General features: G+C 44.6%; 1 protein-coding gene across 2 annotated transcripts in view; it reads left to right on the forward strand.

The window, feature by feature from the left end:
* Positions 1 to 17,211, forward strand: part of zbtb17 (zinc finger and BTB domain containing 17) — a 34,703-nt gene extending 17,492 nt beyond the window's left edge. For both annotated transcript variants that reach the window (XM_051930865.1, XM_051930864.1), the window contains exons 7-15: positions 1,210 to 1,352; positions 3,888 to 4,188; positions 6,048 to 6,135; positions 8,228 to 8,344; positions 9,778 to 9,898; positions 10,002 to 10,132; positions 11,663 to 11,893; positions 12,742 to 12,831; positions 16,401 to 17,211. In XM_051930865.1, coding sequence (XP_051786825.1) covers positions 1,210 to 1,352; positions 3,888 to 4,188; positions 6,048 to 6,135; positions 8,228 to 8,344; positions 9,778 to 9,898; positions 10,002 to 10,132; positions 11,663 to 11,893; positions 12,742 to 12,831; positions 16,401 to 16,696 — 1,518 coding nt within the window. In that variant the 3' untranslated portion in view covers positions 16,697 to 17,211. The remainder of the gene's footprint in view (positions 1 to 1,209; positions 1,353 to 3,887; positions 4,189 to 6,047; positions 6,136 to 8,227; positions 8,345 to 9,777; positions 9,899 to 10,001; positions 10,133 to 11,662; positions 11,894 to 12,741; positions 12,832 to 16,400) is intronic.
* Positions 17,212 to 17,504: the final 293 nt, after the last annotated feature.

A 17,504-nucleotide genomic window follows, 5' to 3' on the forward strand; every position in this document is an offset into this window, starting at 1 on the left:
GATAGAGTGAGGTAGAGGGTTCCATGTATGTTCTAATTGTGGTGGCGTGTCCAGATTAAGAAATCTTATCTTCTGTAGATAGAAGCTACAATACTCCTAAAGCATTTCCTTGATTTCAGTAGGTCAAACAAATAGATACAGGACAAGAGGAGTCTCTGATGACCCTAGTTACTCTGGTATCGCTGCATCTCCTGGTGTAAATATCCTGCAGAGACGGTAGATGAGATCTGGTGCAGCGCTCCACCACCCGGATCACTCACTGTAGTTCCTTAATGTCAGCTGTTCATTAGCTGTTCCCAAACCAGGAAGTGATGTTCTGATGTCAAGACTCTCTCTCTCTCTCTCTCTCTCATATCCCCCCATCCCCTTCAGTCTTATATTTACTACTAGCTGTGTAGGCCCGTGCTGTAAATTAGAAATTGTTGAAATTGTCAGAAAAAACAATAGTAATGCAGAGTCGGCGGTTTCATTTTGCGGACGTGCGCGCCCCCTTTGTCTATCAGGAGCTACGCGAGTTTCTCTCTCCTTAGAGGTTTCGTTTTGTGGACGTGCTCGCCCGTCCTTGTCTGTCAGCGGCTGAGTGAGTTTCTCTCTCGTTAGTCTTTCCTCTGTGGTTTTGATTTGGCAACAGAGTCGCTTTCTTTCAGCTTCATGCTGTAGCCTCGTACTTCTTTCTTCTTCTGACTCGACAACTTGGGGCCGACTTGCCGGCTCTTTGAGCTTCATGCTGTAGCATCGCACTTCCGTGCCGGACAGACAGACACACACACACTTCCACACGTAGACGTTTATATATAAGATATTGTGAGTTTAATCTACACTACCCGTGTGACACTCTTAGGCTATGAAACATCATAATATTCTCAAACCTTCTTTTAATTCAATTCAGCATTTGTTGGTTTAGAAGCCTGTCTTGACAACATTCACACAAAGCAGAAACCGATCCTGGGTGGAGTTCCAGGGTATCTCAGCTTCTGTGATCAACAGTTAGGTTGTTATTTTAAAGTTTTGCCTAATCTAAACTGAACACACCTACAGACGTATAGTATCTCTGAATCATTTTGCCTTTTCTATTGGTGTTGCCAGACATCTTAGTTCTTTGCTAACATAGTACTGGTGACACAATCCTGTTCCCAGTTTGAGAACTCGGTACATTTTTGAACTGTCTCATGCTAAAAAGTGTTTCTGTTTTTGTGGTTTGTTCGCAAGGAGTGTGGAAAAGAGTTTACACACACCGGCAACTTCAAGAGGCACATTCGCATTCACACAGGAGAGAAGCCCTTCACCTGCCGAGACTGCAAGAAAGCCTTCTCTGATCCAGCCGCTTGCAAAGCCCATGAAAAAACACACAGGTACTGTCCCGTCAGCATGGAGAGGGTGGGAAAGGGTACTCTGTACTCACCATAAAGGCATGACCATTTCTCAGTGTGGCCAGGCCTGTGGCACTTTATTTACAAGGAAACGTTCTAGCAATGAATTCTCCGGCTTTGACTCGATATCCCGCAGCAAATACAGGTGCTGGTCATAAAATTAGGATATCATGACAAAGTTGATTTATTTCAGTAATTCCATTCAAAAAGTGAAACTTGTATATTAGATTCATTCATTACACACAGACTGATGTATTTCAAATGTTTATTTCTTTTAATGTTGATGATTATAACTGACAACTAATGAAAGTCTCAAATTCAGTATCTCGGAAAATTAGAATATTGTGAAAAGGTTCAATATTGAAGACACCTGGTGCCACACTCTAATCAGCGAATTAACTCAAAACACCTGCAAAAGCCTTTAAATGGTCTCTCAGTCGAGTTCTGTAGGCTACACAATCATGTGGAAGACTGCTGACTTGACAGTTGTCCAAAAGACGACCATTGACACCTTGCACAAGGAGGGCAAGACACAAAAGGTCATTGCTAAAGAGGCTGGCTGTTCACAGAGCTCTGTGTCCAAGCACATTAATAGAGAGGCGAAGGGAAGGACAAGATGTGGTAGAAAAAAGTGTACAAGCAATAGGGATAACCGCACCCTGGAGAGGATTGTGAAACAAAACCCATTAAAAAATGTGGGGGAGATTCACAAAGAGTGGACTGCAGCTGGAGTCAGTGCTTCAAGAACCACCAGGCACAGACGTATGCAAGACATGGGTTTCAGCTGTCGCATTCCTTGTGTCAAGCCACTCTTGAACAAGAGACAGCGTCAGAAGCGTCTCACCTGGGCTAAAGACAAAAAGGACTGGACTGCTGCTTTCTGATGAAAGTAAATTTTGCATTTCCTTTGGAAATCAAGGTCCCATAGTCTGGAGGAAGAGAGGAGAGGCACAGAATCCATGTTGCGTGAGGTCCAGTGTAAAGTTTCCATAGTCAGTGATGGTTTGGGGTGCCATGTCATCTGCTGGTGTTGGTCCATTGTGTTTTCTGAGGTCCAACGTCAATGCAGCCGTCTACCAGGAAGTTTTAGAGCACTTCATGCTTCCTGCTGCTGACGAACTTTATGGAGATGCAGATTTCATTTTCCAACAGGACCTGGCACCTGCACACAGTGCCAAAGCTACCAGTACCTGGTTTAAGGACCATGGTATCCCTGTTCTTGATTGGCCAGCAAACTCGCCTGACCTTAACCCCATAGAAAATCTGTGGGGTATTGTGAAGAGGAAGATGCAATACGCCAGACCCAACAATTCAGAAGAGCTGAAGGCCACTATCAGAGCAACATGGGCTCTCATAACACCTGAGCAGTGCCACAGACTGATCGACTCCATGCCACGCCGCATTGCTGCAGTAATCCAGGCCAAAGGAGCCCCAACTAAATATTGACATACTCATACTTTTCATGTTCATACCTTTCAGTTGGCCAACATTTCTAAAAATCATTTTTTTGCATTGGTCTTAATTGATATTCTAATTTTCCGAGATACTGAATTTGGGACTTTCATTAGTTGTCAGTTATAATCATCAACATTAAAAGAAATAAACATTTGAAATACATCAGTCTGTGTGTAATGAATGAATCTAATATACAAGTTTCACTTTTTGAATGGAATTACTGAAATAAATCAACTTTGTCATGATATTCTAATTTTATGACCAGCACCTGTATGTAAAATTTATTATAACATTGGACATTGTAATGGAAGGCAGGGGATGGATTGGCACCCCAGTCAGAATGGAGCCAGTCGTTAGGCTGGTATTATGAAAGGACAGAAGGAGGCTGCCTCTCAGGGCCACATGTGCTGGGTGACGGCATGCCTGTGGCAGAGCTCCAATTTGGAGACCCGCAGGGCTGCATGGGAGTTGTAGTTCTGAATGGCAGCTCTGTCACGGTTCTGGAGAGAGATGCTGAGAACAGACTCCGCTGTCCTAAAGAGGTTCCACCTGACCTGGAAGTACTTCCTGGAGGCAATGTCGTAGCAGCAGAAGTACACCCAGGCCTGACGTAAAAAGGGGAGCCTCTGCCTCACCCAGGTGGTCGGGAGTGGAGGAGGACAAGCATCACCTGGGGTTGAGGGAGAGGAAAAGAATATTGTTATGTGAACAGGTCTGTGAAAGGGTATTCTGCCTTTCTTTTGGAACCTGGGATTTGTGTCGCTCCATACGGGCAATAATGAGCAAAGAACCTTGAGGTGATGTGCGCTATAGAAAGTTATTAATTGAAATGATGATTATTCATGTGTTTGTATGTTTATTGTCCACATACACCCAGGATTTTTAAGTTTTCTACGTGGGCATCTTTTGGTGTTATTGGGAGGAACAAATAGGATGTGAAATATCACTAGTTCATTTTATACTGAATTCATCACCTTATATATCTATAAAACCGTGACGGCATTTAGTACTGACCCCTATATTACTGAGTCTTTGTTGTACTTTTTTTCCCCCCCAACATAGCCCACTAAAGCCCTACAGTTGCAAGGAATGTGGAAAGAGTTACCGACTAGTCAGTCTGCTGAACCTGCACCGGAAACGGCACACTGGGGAGGCACGATACAACTGTGAGGAGTGCGGCAAGCTCTTCACGACTTCTGGCAACCTCAAGAGGCACCAGCTGGTACACAGTGGCGAGAAACCATACCACTGCGACTACTGCGAGCGCTCTTTCTCAGACCCCACGGCCAAGATGAGGCACTTGGAAACACATGACACCGACAAAGGACACAAGTGCCCTCACTGTGACAAGCGCTTTAACCAGGTTAGTGGCAGGGTGGCAAGATGAGGTTGGGGTTATTATTTGACAATGATACTGTGACAGAGTGAGAAGTGAAACCATGTGATATCCAGCAATGAGGTGGGTAAAGTGGCAAGATGCAAAATGTTGGCTTGGTTAGAACTTTTCAAAGTGTTATCCTTTCTAAAAGTGAACTGTTAATGTTGAAAACAAAAATAAGCAGTACGTTCCATTTTTACTTTCTCGTATACGTAGTATAGGGAAAGTGTTGTAATCGCCCAAAAATTCGACCTCGAGATTTTAACGGACCTCGACATTTTAGACCTCCCCGAGTCCAATTTGCTTTCTCTTAGGGAAAGTATTGTAATCGTCAAAAAAAATGCATTTAGAGATTTTGATGAATCTCAACGTTTTAGACCTCCCTGAGTCCAATTTACTTTCTCGTAGGAAAGTATTGTAATCGTCCAAAAATTCGACTTTGAGATTTTGACAAACCTCAACATTTTTGACCTCCCTGCATCCAATTTACTTTTTCTTAGGGAAAGTATTGTAATTGTCAAAAAAATAGATTTAGAGATTTTGATGAATCTCGACGTTTTAGACCTCCCTGAGTCCAATTTACTTTCTCGTAGGAAAGTATTGTAATTGTCCAAAAATTCGACTTCGAGATTTTGACAAACCTCAACATTTTAGACCTCCCCGAGTCCAATTTACTTTCTCGTAGGGAAAGTTTTGTTATCGTCAAAAAATAGATTTTGAGATTTTGATGAATCTTGACGTTTTAGACCTCCCCGAGTCCAATTTACTTTCTCGTACGAAAGTATTGTAATCATCCAAAAATGGAATTTTTGGAATTATGTCTGTGTATCTGTCTGTGTGTGGGTGTGTGTGTAAACACAATAACTTGAGTACGCTTCCACTTAGGTCAACCAAAGTTTGCATACAAGTATTAGATACAACATGTAGATTTCTATCAACTTTCCAGCTATTTCCGCTACCCGGAAGTGGTACTTTTTTATTCATGCAGCTGCAGAGTCTGATTTATTCAACTTTACTTTTATAATAATTGTTCAATATATTATTAATTTGATTTAATTTGTGGTTGATGATTCTTTAATGTACATAATATAAAAATATAATCATTGTCTTGCGGTTTACTCCTCCAATGTCCATCCCCATATCTGAGTATACAAGAAAGTCGAGGGGAGACCACTCGGGATTTTTCTTAATATATGTGACCAGCAGTTGTGTCCCTCTTGCTTTGAGCTAATGGGTTGCACTTCTCCTACACCTTTGTTACCCAAGGAGTTGTGACCGAGCCTGCCCATCAATTATTCCAGTCCATAACACAACACTCCCAAACCCACTTAATTCAATTCAGGGTCTTACAGAGCCAGAGACTATTCACTCAATGACATGTCAGTACAAAAGACATGGGTTTTCCAGCACTGCTTTAGAGGAGGAGGAGGAGGATAAGAAAATGACTGAAGTTTTATTTTATGAAGGGGCCTTGTTGCCGTTCTCTTACGGGTGTTTCTCTTCAATAATTATGGGAGAATATTGTGTGATTTTATTTCTGTCGTTAATGGGGCAACTCCTAGACCTTATTGCAGTAAACCCATAAGAAGTGATATGCGGTTGGTCATGATCAGCGGTCACTGTGTCTGGGCTGCCTGTTTCCATTCTAGGTTTTAAATAATTCAAGAAAAGGTGAATGTTGACATTACCAAAATTACTGTAAAGCAGGGAGAAAAAACAACCCATCAGGAGAACAAGACTAAGGCGAGTTGAGATGGACGGGATGTTAAAGGAAATGGCAGCTGTCATTCAGAAACACTTGGGGCAGTAGAAGAGAAAACTAATTCATTGTGTTCTGCTTACAGATTGGCAATCTGAAGGCTCACATGAAGATTCACATCACCGATGGACCGCTGAAATGTAAAGAGTGCGGAAAACAGTTTACTACCTCAGGTAAGTTAGGGTTTTTCGCATGATTAGTGTACATGTCATATACTTTGAATAGTGGGGTGAAGTGCTTTAGGATTGGGCGACACGGTGGTCAGTGATATCAGTCCTTAGGTAGTCAATATGACGTTTCCACATTCTCCTCATGGGTTTTCATCAGATAGTCCATTTTCCTTTTGAATGCCAAAGACATACGGGCTAGTTGATTTCACAAAGGTCAATTGACTGTTATAGAAGTGTGTACAGTGCCCTCCATAATGTTTAAACAACTCAGACATTGTGATTAAAGTGCACATTGCAAACTTCCATTTAAGGATATTTGCATACATTTTGGTCACACCATGCAGACGTGACATTTTTTATCTACGATTCTGTACCCACCAACCCCAATTTTAAGGACACCATAATGTTTGGGACAAGTCACCATCCAAGTGCTTGTGATTCCTCAGGTGTGTTTCATGGCTTCATAAGATACCCTTGGCTTGCTTCTAGCCTTTGGAGTCTGTCGTTGCTATTGTTCAACATGAGGACAAGAGCTGTAACAGTGAAAGTCAAAGAAGCCATCATAAGGTTGAAAAAGAAGAAGGCCACCCTGCAACATGCAAACCTCTAGTTAGCCTATAACTCTATAACTTCTTTTAAAACATACACATTTTATTTTATATGACTTGTCTATTTTTAACTTGTAATCTTTTTTTAAGCTTTATTGGATCTAGGCTGAGTGACTTGTTTTTCTCGTCATACACATTTCATTGTATGTTGACCCTGTGTTAACCTATATATGACAAATAAACCTAAACCTAAACCTAACCTAGCCACACAAACAGGGTGGCCAGATTACAGTTTGCAGAAAAGGACTTAAAAGAACCTGCAGAATTCTGGGAAAACACATGAGACAAAGATGAGCCTGATCAGAGTGATGATGAGAGCAAAGTGTGGAGATGAAAAGGAACTGCCCGAGATCCAAATCAGAGCACCTCATCTGTTAGACAAGGTGGTGGAGTGTTATGGCTTGGGCGTGTATGGCTGCCACAGGTCCTGGCACACTTCTCTTCATTGATTATGGCACTGCTGACAGCAGAGGCACAATGAATCCTGAGGTGTGTAGAAAGATCTGATCTGCTGGAATTCTAATAAATGCCTCCAAACTCCTTGGACGGCGCTTCATCCTACAACATGATAATGAGCCAAATGTACTGCTAAGGCAACACAGGAGTTTATCAAAGCTAAAAAATGGAAAATTCTAGAATGGCTAAGCCAGTCACCCGATTTAAATACAACTGAGCAGGCCTGCCAAATGCTGAAGAGAAAATATAAGGGGACAAGCCCCCTTTTGTGGGTTTCCCCAAGTCATGCTGGTAGACCGGTGGACTCTTTAGTAGCCCCTGTGTGAGTGTGTACAAGAGTTTGCCCTGCAGTGGGTCTGCATCTAGCTGTCTTGTGTCTTTTGCTGCTAGAATAGGCTTCACCTTCCTGTGACTATAACCAGGAAAAATGCCCAGGGGTTTCCTCCGGGTTCTCCGGTTTCATCCCACAGTCCAAAGACATGCAGGTTAGGTGCACTGGCGATTCTAAATTGTCCCTAATGTGTGTGTGTGTGTGCGTACCCTGTGGTGGGCTGGCGCCCTGCCCGGGTTTGTTTCCTGCCTTGCGCCCTGTGTTGGCTGGGATTGGCTCCAGCAGACCCCCGTGACCCTGTAGTTAGGATATAGCGGGTTGGATAATTGATGGATGGATAAAATGCCCAGGATGTGTGGAATGCTTTTTGTAACCACTAGATGTCACACTTGTGCAAACGCTGCCTTGTCATTTTTTAGTGTGGCTTCACTAAATAAAGTGATGGCTACTACAGCAGCAGTACAATACATCATCATTATCAATGTGATTGTTCACAATCATTCACATTTTTGACTGCTATGACTAAACGGTGTATTACAGCTAACAATGAAAGCTCAAGCATCACAAGTGCACATGTGTAAACCCTTTTGACTCTGCAGCGGAGTGTGCGAGCGTACGCCACAGGGGCGTACAAACGAAGGAGATGAGCGCAGGAGGTTCTTGTGTATCAGACTCTGTCTTGTTGACTCTTGTCATCCAGGTAACCTGAAGAGACACCTACGAGTTCACAGTGGAGAAAAGCCGTATGTGTGCATGCACTGCCAGCGAGCGTTTGCTGACCCAGGAGCACTTCAGCGTCACGTTCGAATTCACACAGGTGAGGTGTGGGGGGATCTCTTCCATTTGTAGCCTCAGTTGAACAGTGATGTGCAGTCTGATATTCTGGAATGCTGTCCTAAAGCTGACAAACTCTAAACCAGGGGTCTCCAACCTTTTTTTCCCCCCCCCGAGAGCTACTTTTACAGAATGAAAATGGCCAAGAGCTACTCATGTTTTCTAACGTTTCTTCTCATAGCTTATTTCAACCCAAACAAACTGAATAAGCTTGCTTTGCCTGAACATTTACAAAATGTTGGTATCCACAACCCACATTTTGCATTAAAACATCACAAAAAATATTTAGTTCATCTGCAAGTGCATTTTGTATGTCTGTATGCATTTTCTAGTGTATCTCACACTATTGAATTAAAACAAAACAATGCAATTCCAAATCCACAGATCTGACTTCTTCATTTGTCATTTTGTCACATGTCACTGTGTCACTTTATTCACAGGCCCAGTCGCAGGTGTGATGTGTTGTTTAGTTAGTCAGATGACTGGCACTGAGGTGTCTGGTGGAGTGGAGCCCCCTTAGGTTCACTCTCCTGTAGTCATTTCAATGTTCGTCTGTCAGTCTTGTTCTGAACTTTGATTTCATGACATTCACGTCAGACTCACAGAGGTATGGAGACCCAAACAGAGCTGCTTGGTGAAGATTCTTCTAGTTATCTGACTCTACTAAGCTCCAGAAATTCTGAAAATGCTGTTGAGACTTTAACTGCATATTATTTTGAAGGTTTACTAATATATAATATATAAAATCCAATGTCTCTCTGTCTGTATGTCTGTCCGCTTTTCACAAAAGAACTACTTCATGTATTTAGATCTGTTTTTTTTCTACAATTTGTTGATTTTGCGATTTCTCTCATTTCACTTTGTATCAGAGTTCGCTTACAGTACTGATCTATAAAAGTGAATCCAAGGAACACGCAGCGGGCCGAGGGGCGGGGCCTTCCTTTGGGGCGTGGTCCTTAACTCCGCCTATCTAGCGAACGAAAGAACAATTGAATTCAACTTTGTTTGATATTTAAAATAAAATGTTACTTAGGTCTTGATGAGTTTGAGTCCGGATATTCTCTTAAGTGTCTGCCACATTGAAAAGATAGATTGCAACTGAGATTGTGGATCGTGATCTGATTTTCTTGGAAAGATCACCCACCCCCTAATTTGACTAATCAAGTTTTCAAATTTATGTAGGACTCATTAACCCTTTGGCCGAACTACCAGTAGCTCGCGAGCGACATGTTGGAGACCCCTGCTCTAATCGTGACTCAGTAGTCCATCATAGTGACGCCCAGATCAGATCCTCAACTCCACTAACACGTTCTGTCTAACTTTAGGGATGATACGCCTGCACCTCAGGGCCCCAAGCTTTAACAATTCTGTTTTGCCAGCAGTCCCAGATTAAACATGTCTAAACTTTTTCTCCAGGAGAGAAGCCGTGCCTCTGCATGATCTGTGGGAAGGGATTCACCCAGGCCAGCTCCTTAATCGCTCATGTCCGACAGCATACGGGGGAGAAGCCCTATGTGTGTGACCGCTGTGGAAAGAGGTGAGGCCAGCATTGGATGTTCATAACTTTATTTGAGGCTGCCCATTCCCTATGGCGTTTTGCACTGTCTGTCTCATTACACATTAAAACTTTCTTCTCGCAGGTTTGTCCAGTCAAGCCAACTAGCCAATCACATCCGCCATCACGATAACATCCGGCCCCACAAGTGCCACGTGTGTAACAAAGCCTTTGTGAATGTTGGAGACCTCTCTAAGCACGTCATCATACATACGGGTAAGTTGACTAATTTCTCCTAACTTTGCTGCCGCCCTGCTTGACCAGTGTGCTGGAGTGGCCAGTATGGATACTATCATGGGCAAAAGTAAAGTCGTATCTTATTTCGTCAGGGTCAGTGAGGGTAATGAAGTAAAACTGTTAGATTTGATGCAAAATAATTTTAAAAAAAACAAGCAGAATCCTGCCCATGTTTTAATTTTTTTTAATCCAATGAGACACAGTTATTATAGTGTGGGATGGGACAAAGTGACCAACTGAAAGAATTGCTGGAGTAAACCGAAACCAACCACTCTTTCATTCATTTCCTTAACTCAGTCCACAAAGAGCTCACTCACCTTTACAGAGTCACCAAACAAGTTAACTTTTTGTGATTTATGAGTTGTGGAGGGGAAATCTGGGTGGCACGGTGGCACAGTGGTAGCGCTGCTGCCTCGCAGTATGGAGACTTCCCGGGTCCTCCCTGCGTGGAGTTTGCATGTTCTCCCCGTGTCTGTGTGGGTTTCCTTCCACAGTCCAAAGACATGCAGGTTAGGTACATTGGCGATCCTAAATTGTCCCCAGTGTGTGCACACATTGCGGTGGGCTGGTGCCCTGCCTGGGGTTTGTTCCTGCCTTGCACCCTGTGCTGGCTGAGATTGGCTCCAGCAGACCCCCGTGACCCTGTGTTAGGATATAGCGGATTGGACGATGACTGACTGGAAGGGAAATCTAGAGGTAACTTACATGGGCAACAGGAGAACATGCAAACTCAAAAGACAGTCCATGCCTGAGTCAGACTCTGAGCAGCAGTCTCTCCATCAACACTAATAAGGTGGATACATGGGCACCGTGAAGGTGAGTGCAAACTAAAGGTGGAAAACCCACTCATGAAGTCGAATAAAGATTAGGAAAAGATTTCTGTGGATGTTGGCAACAACTATGGGCTAATGCATGCTGTTAGGTTGCATGTTAGGCTTCCATAAAGATCAGCGCCACTTGGAATCCAACAAAATTCACACATCACCGCAGATGTTAGTGGTAGTGAGACCAGCTGCGTTGTATGGTTTGGAGACGGTGGAACAGATGAAAAGACAGGAGGCAGAGCTGAAGATGTTACAATTTTCACGTAAAGTTACGAGAGCAGACAGGATTAGGAATGAGTATATTAGAGGGGACAACACAGGTATGACCAAGTGAGAGAGGCGAGATTGAGATGGTTAGGACACGTGCAGAGGAGATATGAGGGGTACATCAGGATAAGGAACCACCAGGCAAGAGGAAAAGAGAAAGGCCAAAGAGGAGGTTTATGGATGTGGCGAGGGAGGACATGAAGGCAGTCAGTGTGGCATGTAATGTAAAAGATGGGAATAGATGGAGACGGATGATCTGCTGTGGAGACCCCTAAATGGGAGCAGCCGACAGAAGAAGACGACGACTACTGATACGTAAAAGCCATAGTCCATCTGCAGCGTTACGTCACGTGGTGTTGTTCCAGCTTAACGTGCTGAAGCCCCTACTCATTTGACATGCATGTTTCTTTTCACTCAGGCGAGAAGCCATATCTGTGTGACAAATGTGGCCGGGGCTTCAACCGTGTCGACAACCTGCGCTCCCATGTTAAGACAGTCCACCAGGGCAAGGCTGGTATGAAGAAGCTGGTCACTAAGTCAGAGGAAGATATGGACAATGACGAAGTCAATATTGTGACAGTAACCACCGATGAAATTGTCACCTTGGCGACTGAGGCACTAGCAGCCAGTGCAGTCACACAGCTCACAGGTAAGAAGGTCTTTTCAGCTTCTCCCATGTTTGGCCCACACCTTGCTGCCGCTCCCAGAATGCCCGAGTGGAGTGTTAACTCTTAATATTTTGTCAAGTGTTACGGGATGGGACTTAGGCAGCAAATTGATTTGCGTGCCATCTGTTTAACTCAAAATGTAGCAGCAGGCCTGGTGCTGAATCAGCCAAGGCGGGCACATGTCACTCCCCTCTTCAGACCACCACTACACTGGCTCTGTGTAGAGGCCCACACTAAGTTCAAATCCTTGATGTCTGCCTACAGAGTAGTGAATGGATCAGCACCTGCCAGGTCTGCCTGTGAATGTCACCTTAGTGTGACATTAAATCTCAGTCCAAATTCTTTTCGTGCGTAGCTCCTAGATGGTGGAACGAGCTGCCCACCTCCATTTGGGGGGCTCCTTCAGAGTCTTTAAGAAGCATTTCAGGACTCTCTCATTTGGTGACTTTCTGTTTAACTGAGCGGTTAGGTTGTACAATCTAGGAATTATTGCCAACTTGTATTTTATTCTAAGCTCTTGACTTATGGTGTCAATTTTGTAACCTTTTCCTGTAATACTGGGGTGTTGTACCGTGTTAGCCATTACGAATGTAGAGAAAAGTCAAGCAAAATGACACCTTTTATTGGCTAACTAAAAAGATGACAATATGCAAGCTTTTGAGGCAACTCAGGCCCCTTCTGCAGGAAATCTTTTACCTTTTATTACCTTTTCTTGTAATACTTGTTCCCCCAGACTGATGTTACTTGATTATATTGTCCTCTTTTATGAAGTTGCTTTGGATAAAAGCGTCTGCTAAACCAGTGAATGTAAATGTGACTTGTTTTCCAGTCCTTCCTGTAGCAGCAGCAGTGTCAGCCGATGAAACAGAGGCATTGAAGGCCGAGATCACGAAGGCGGTGGAGAAGGTACAGGAGGCAGGTGAGGGGATCATTTATATTAAAACATCTGTGGGGCGTTGGTCCGTCAGGCTGCCTTTGTTTGGTACAGCGGCTTTCAAGACAAGTGTCATGTCGATGTGCTTTGTGTGAGTACAACTTGGATCAGGCCCGGCTACTTAGTCCACTCGGAGCCCTGTCAGTTTACTCGACGTGCTCGGGGTCACACTGTCACGCATGCCCACCCGTGGGGCACATTCTTCTATGCACAGGTTGTGAGTTCATTTCAGTTGAATGTATTTTTGTGTAGCGCTCTTCAGTGAGCACAGGCTCGGCCTTTTAACACGAATCTTCACATAATGTACGCATTCAAAGGAACAGATAAAGTTAATCGCAGTAAAACAGGAATCTAAAACTGATTAGTATAAATGGACCGAATAGCATGAATTTTGAAAATTTTGAAAAAGTATGAAATTATGTGAATTTCCCCGTGGGATTAATAAAGTATCTATCTATCTAGTAATAATAATAATAATTAGCCAACCCGCGGCGTAGCATACACCGCATAATTATGTATTGATGGGTGAACACTTCCTGAAAGACACAGTTGTCCAAATGGGGTGGGTTTGAGGATACGACTGTAGGTGAATGAAAGGATGGAACTCTGGAGAGGGCAACATATAATTGTCCATGACTGACAATTGGAGCGATTCACATCCGCGACAAACAAACTGTTTTACACGCTGCATACAGCGATTCACATCCGCGACAAACATGCCTCTTCTTAGATGGTCCTGCCGCGTCTACCCTCGCTTTCGAAGCATACACGCTGCCTGTCATGTGCCCACTCGCAAGAGAAACTCACAGAGACCCGCCCCCCAACTCTAAGACCATGGGATTCCTCTCGCAAACTGTTTTACACGCTGCATACAGCGATTCACATCCGCGACAAACAAACTGTTTTACACACTGCATACAGCGATTCACATCCGCGACAAACAAACTGTTTTACACACTGCATACAGCGATTCACATCCGCAACAAACAAACTGTTTTACACGCTGCATACAGCGATTCACATCCGTGACAAACTGTTTTACACACTGCATACAGCGATTCACATCCGCAACAAACAAACTGTTTTACACGCTGCATACAGCGATTCACATCCACGACAAACATGCCTCTTCTTAGATGGTCCTGCCGCGTCTACCCTCGCTTTCGAAGCATACACACTGCCTGGTCATGTGCCCGCTTGCAAGAGCAACTCACAGAGACCTGCCCACCAACTCTAAGACCATGGTCAGCTTTGCAAACATACTCCACCGGAACCAAAAGACTTTGGTTACCTGGTTGGCTGACCGGCGGGTCATGAGAATAACGCTGCCGGATTGCCAGTCGGCATCGTTTATGGTCGGAATTACAGCGGTATGTGATCGTCTTCGAACCTCCAACTTTCGTTCTTGATTAATGAAAACATTCTTGGCAAATGCTTTTGCTCTCGTGCGAATTGTTGGTGGACGGGGCTCTGTCGTATGTGTGCCATGGAGACGAAAGCGACTTACGCGGTGTTTGTTGCCTGGAGAGAGAGGGTGGATGTGGGCTGGGGAATAAGGAGTATGGTGTGAAATTGTGTAGACAAACGTTTTCCGTGTTCCTGCAGGACTATCTAAGAAGAAGCATGTTTGTCGCGGATGCGAATCGCTGTATGCAGCGTGTAAAACAGTTTGCGATGGTGGACGCGGTTGTGCGTCGTAACCGAAAAGAATAATAAAAAGTCACCATGGCTCAGAGGTGCATGTGGACTGTAGCAGAGACGAACGCGAATGACGCCGTGTTTTGTGAGTTGCTGCGTCCGAGTTGGTGGGCGTGGCTCTGCGAGTTGTCGTCGTATCCAATGATCTTAGAGTTGGTGGGCAGGACTCGCGTGGGTGGGCGTGGCTATGTGAGTTGTCGTATCCCATTTGTTGGGCGTGGCTCTGTCTTGCATGCTCCATGGGTGTCTTGCTCGCTGGCGGCTTAGTGAATTATATATATACTAGTCATTTAGCCTGTTACAATAACGGGCGCTAGTAATAACAGTAGTGCATAAACATTAGTAGGAACAGTCTATATTAAATGGCAAGGGACTTTGACCTCATTCTTTTTGTTGGTCGTATTTTTCTTTCTTTCAGCCTTTCTTTTGTTGATGTCTACTTGCTGAGCTGACCGTTCTTCATGTATTGTGTGTCTTTAATTTTCTGTGACAGTAATACTGTCTTGTACGTCCGCTGGCTTGTACGTCTGTAATATACCTTTAATTTTCTCTGGCGGTAATACAGGCGTGCGCGTCGGTAATATGCCTTTAATCTCCTCTGACAGTAATACTGGCCTGTATGTAGCTATAATATGCGTCACTGTATTGTGTACCTTTAACTTCCTCTCGCAGTAATACTGGTTTGTATTTCTGTAAAACGCCTGTAACTTTCTCTGACAGTAATATCGCGCATCGCACCGTGCCCCGCGCATGCGCAGTTCACCAGAAGACACACACACACAGACACCTGGACGCACAAAGGGATTTTATTAAAGAGGATAGATAATTCTTTACCTTCTTTTCTCACTACTCAAAGCACTTGACAGAGAGAGCAGGGAGCCACTTCCACCACCACCACCAATGTGTAGCATCCACCTGGATGACGCGACGGTAGCCATTTTGTGCCAGTATGCTCATCACTCATTAGCTGTTATGTGGTGAAGGGGTGAGAGGGATAGTCAGCCAGTTAGAGAGGGGGGAGTGATTAAAGGGCCCGGAATGGGTGAGGCTGCGACATCGGGGTACACCCTACTCTTTTACAAAAGATGCCTGCCCAGGGATCCCTACCGGAGCACATGCATGACGATGAAAAGACAGAAATGAACACAGAAACACACACCATGGATCTGTAAAGGGCGGAGTGGTGGCTCGGAGGATGAGGATCTGTGCTGGTATCTGGTAGGCTGCTGGCTCAAATCCCGCTACTGCCAGAAGGGATCCTACTCTGTTGGGCCCTCGAGCAAAGCCCTTAACCTGAAAATTGCTCCAGGGGCGCGGAACAATGGCTGACCCTGTGCTTGGACCTCCAAAGGTCATTTCGTCTCGGGGATTAACAACATATATCACAAAATAAAAGTCGACATGCAGATGAGCATTAAGCCATCTCTGGCCCAATCTGTCGCTCTACAGGGATGTGGCTTGTTTACCTCATTTGTGTTTTTAGTTTCAAATTAAATATTAAAATGCCGTTCAGAGCGTCGATTATGTTCTGGCCTGCGCTTTGAGTGCTCTTTTCTGTCAACTTTGTCAGCAGTCTGGCTTTAAGTAAACACACCATTTGCCAAATAAAAAACAGAAAGCTAAATTGCCAAGCCATGAAACGCTTAGGAAGGAGGCGTTGAGGAACACGGGGTGAATATGGCAGCTCTGCACAGAGGGGGAGGAAATGAACCCAAATTCCAGATGGTTAACAAATAAAAACACATTAAGGTAAAGAGAACTAGAAATCTGTGCCCTGGGCGGGTGTTTGCGTGTTGCCACCTGACTGTCCAGTTCCTCCATTTCTTCTCATTACTCTTTCATTTATTTTTCTTCAGATCCTAATACCCAAATCCTCTATGCCTGCGACTCCTGTGGGGAAAAATTCCTGGATGCCACGAGCCTGGCTCAGCACGTACGCATTCACACTGCCCAGGCGCTGGTCATGTTCCAGGCCGACACAGACTTCTACCAGCAGTACAGTGGCACCACAGCCTGGCAGACCACCGAACATGTCATTCAGGCTGGAGAGCTTCTGTTTCGGACCCGTGAGGGGGAAGCTGGAGCCGAAGGAGTGGGCACCGCAGAGGAAGGAGAGCCCGCCGAGATGGAATGTGCCGGACAGACAGAGTAACATCATTGGCATCTGAAGCCACGCTGCCCAGAATCTTGACTTGGAGCCCACTGGACACCCCCCTCTTTTTGTGTTTCCGTCTTCTCAGTAAACCCAACAACAAATGCCAGCCTAAAATCTGCCCGCGCTACTCTTGTGTGCTCGTTACACGGCATGGATTCACTCAAACCCCTATGAAAGAAAGAAAAATAAAAACAGGCCAGGCTTGGCAGTGCCACTCGATTTGGACGCTGGACATTCAAAAGTGAGCCTGCCTGAAGCAGCCAAGCGTGGGCGATCGGGTGGTCCGTCTGCGGTGCATCCTGCTGTCGCATTTCACTCGGCTCGCTTGTGTCAGCAGATGGTGGAGAAATGGATACAATAAATCCTGTGCTTTGGTGGCAGAGAGAAACCCACAGAAACTGTGAATGAAATTGTACCTAAAAAAACAAACGTGCTGCGCTGCTTTTCAAACCGGAAAGATGATTAAAAAAATAAAAATGTACATTTGTAGATTAAAAACTAACTGTAAAGTGCCACGAGTGTGATCCTTACGAAAGGGAACTCTGTGTGTTAATGTATAGAGACAGCAGCCGGCCTTCGCTCTCCGGTCCCCACCCTGCCAATAGACACCCCTTCGAGAGGCACATTCTGGGCACAGCATCCGTAATGCAAATCCACGCCATCTTTTTTGGTTCAGACACAGAAAGCAGAGGTGGGTGATGGTGTGAGGGACCCAATCAGAATTAAGAATCCCATGTTAAGAGTGGTGACCAGCAGGGGTCAGTGCTGGGGGCCGCTGCTGTTTTTAATATTTATAATTTACTTG

This window comes from Erpetoichthys calabaricus, chromosome 8, assembly GCF_900747795.2.
Source record: "Erpetoichthys calabaricus chromosome 8, fErpCal1.3, whole genome shotgun sequence".
NCBI classification, from domain to species: domain Eukaryota; kingdom Metazoa; phylum Chordata; class Cladistia; order Polypteriformes; family Polypteridae; genus Erpetoichthys; species Erpetoichthys calabaricus.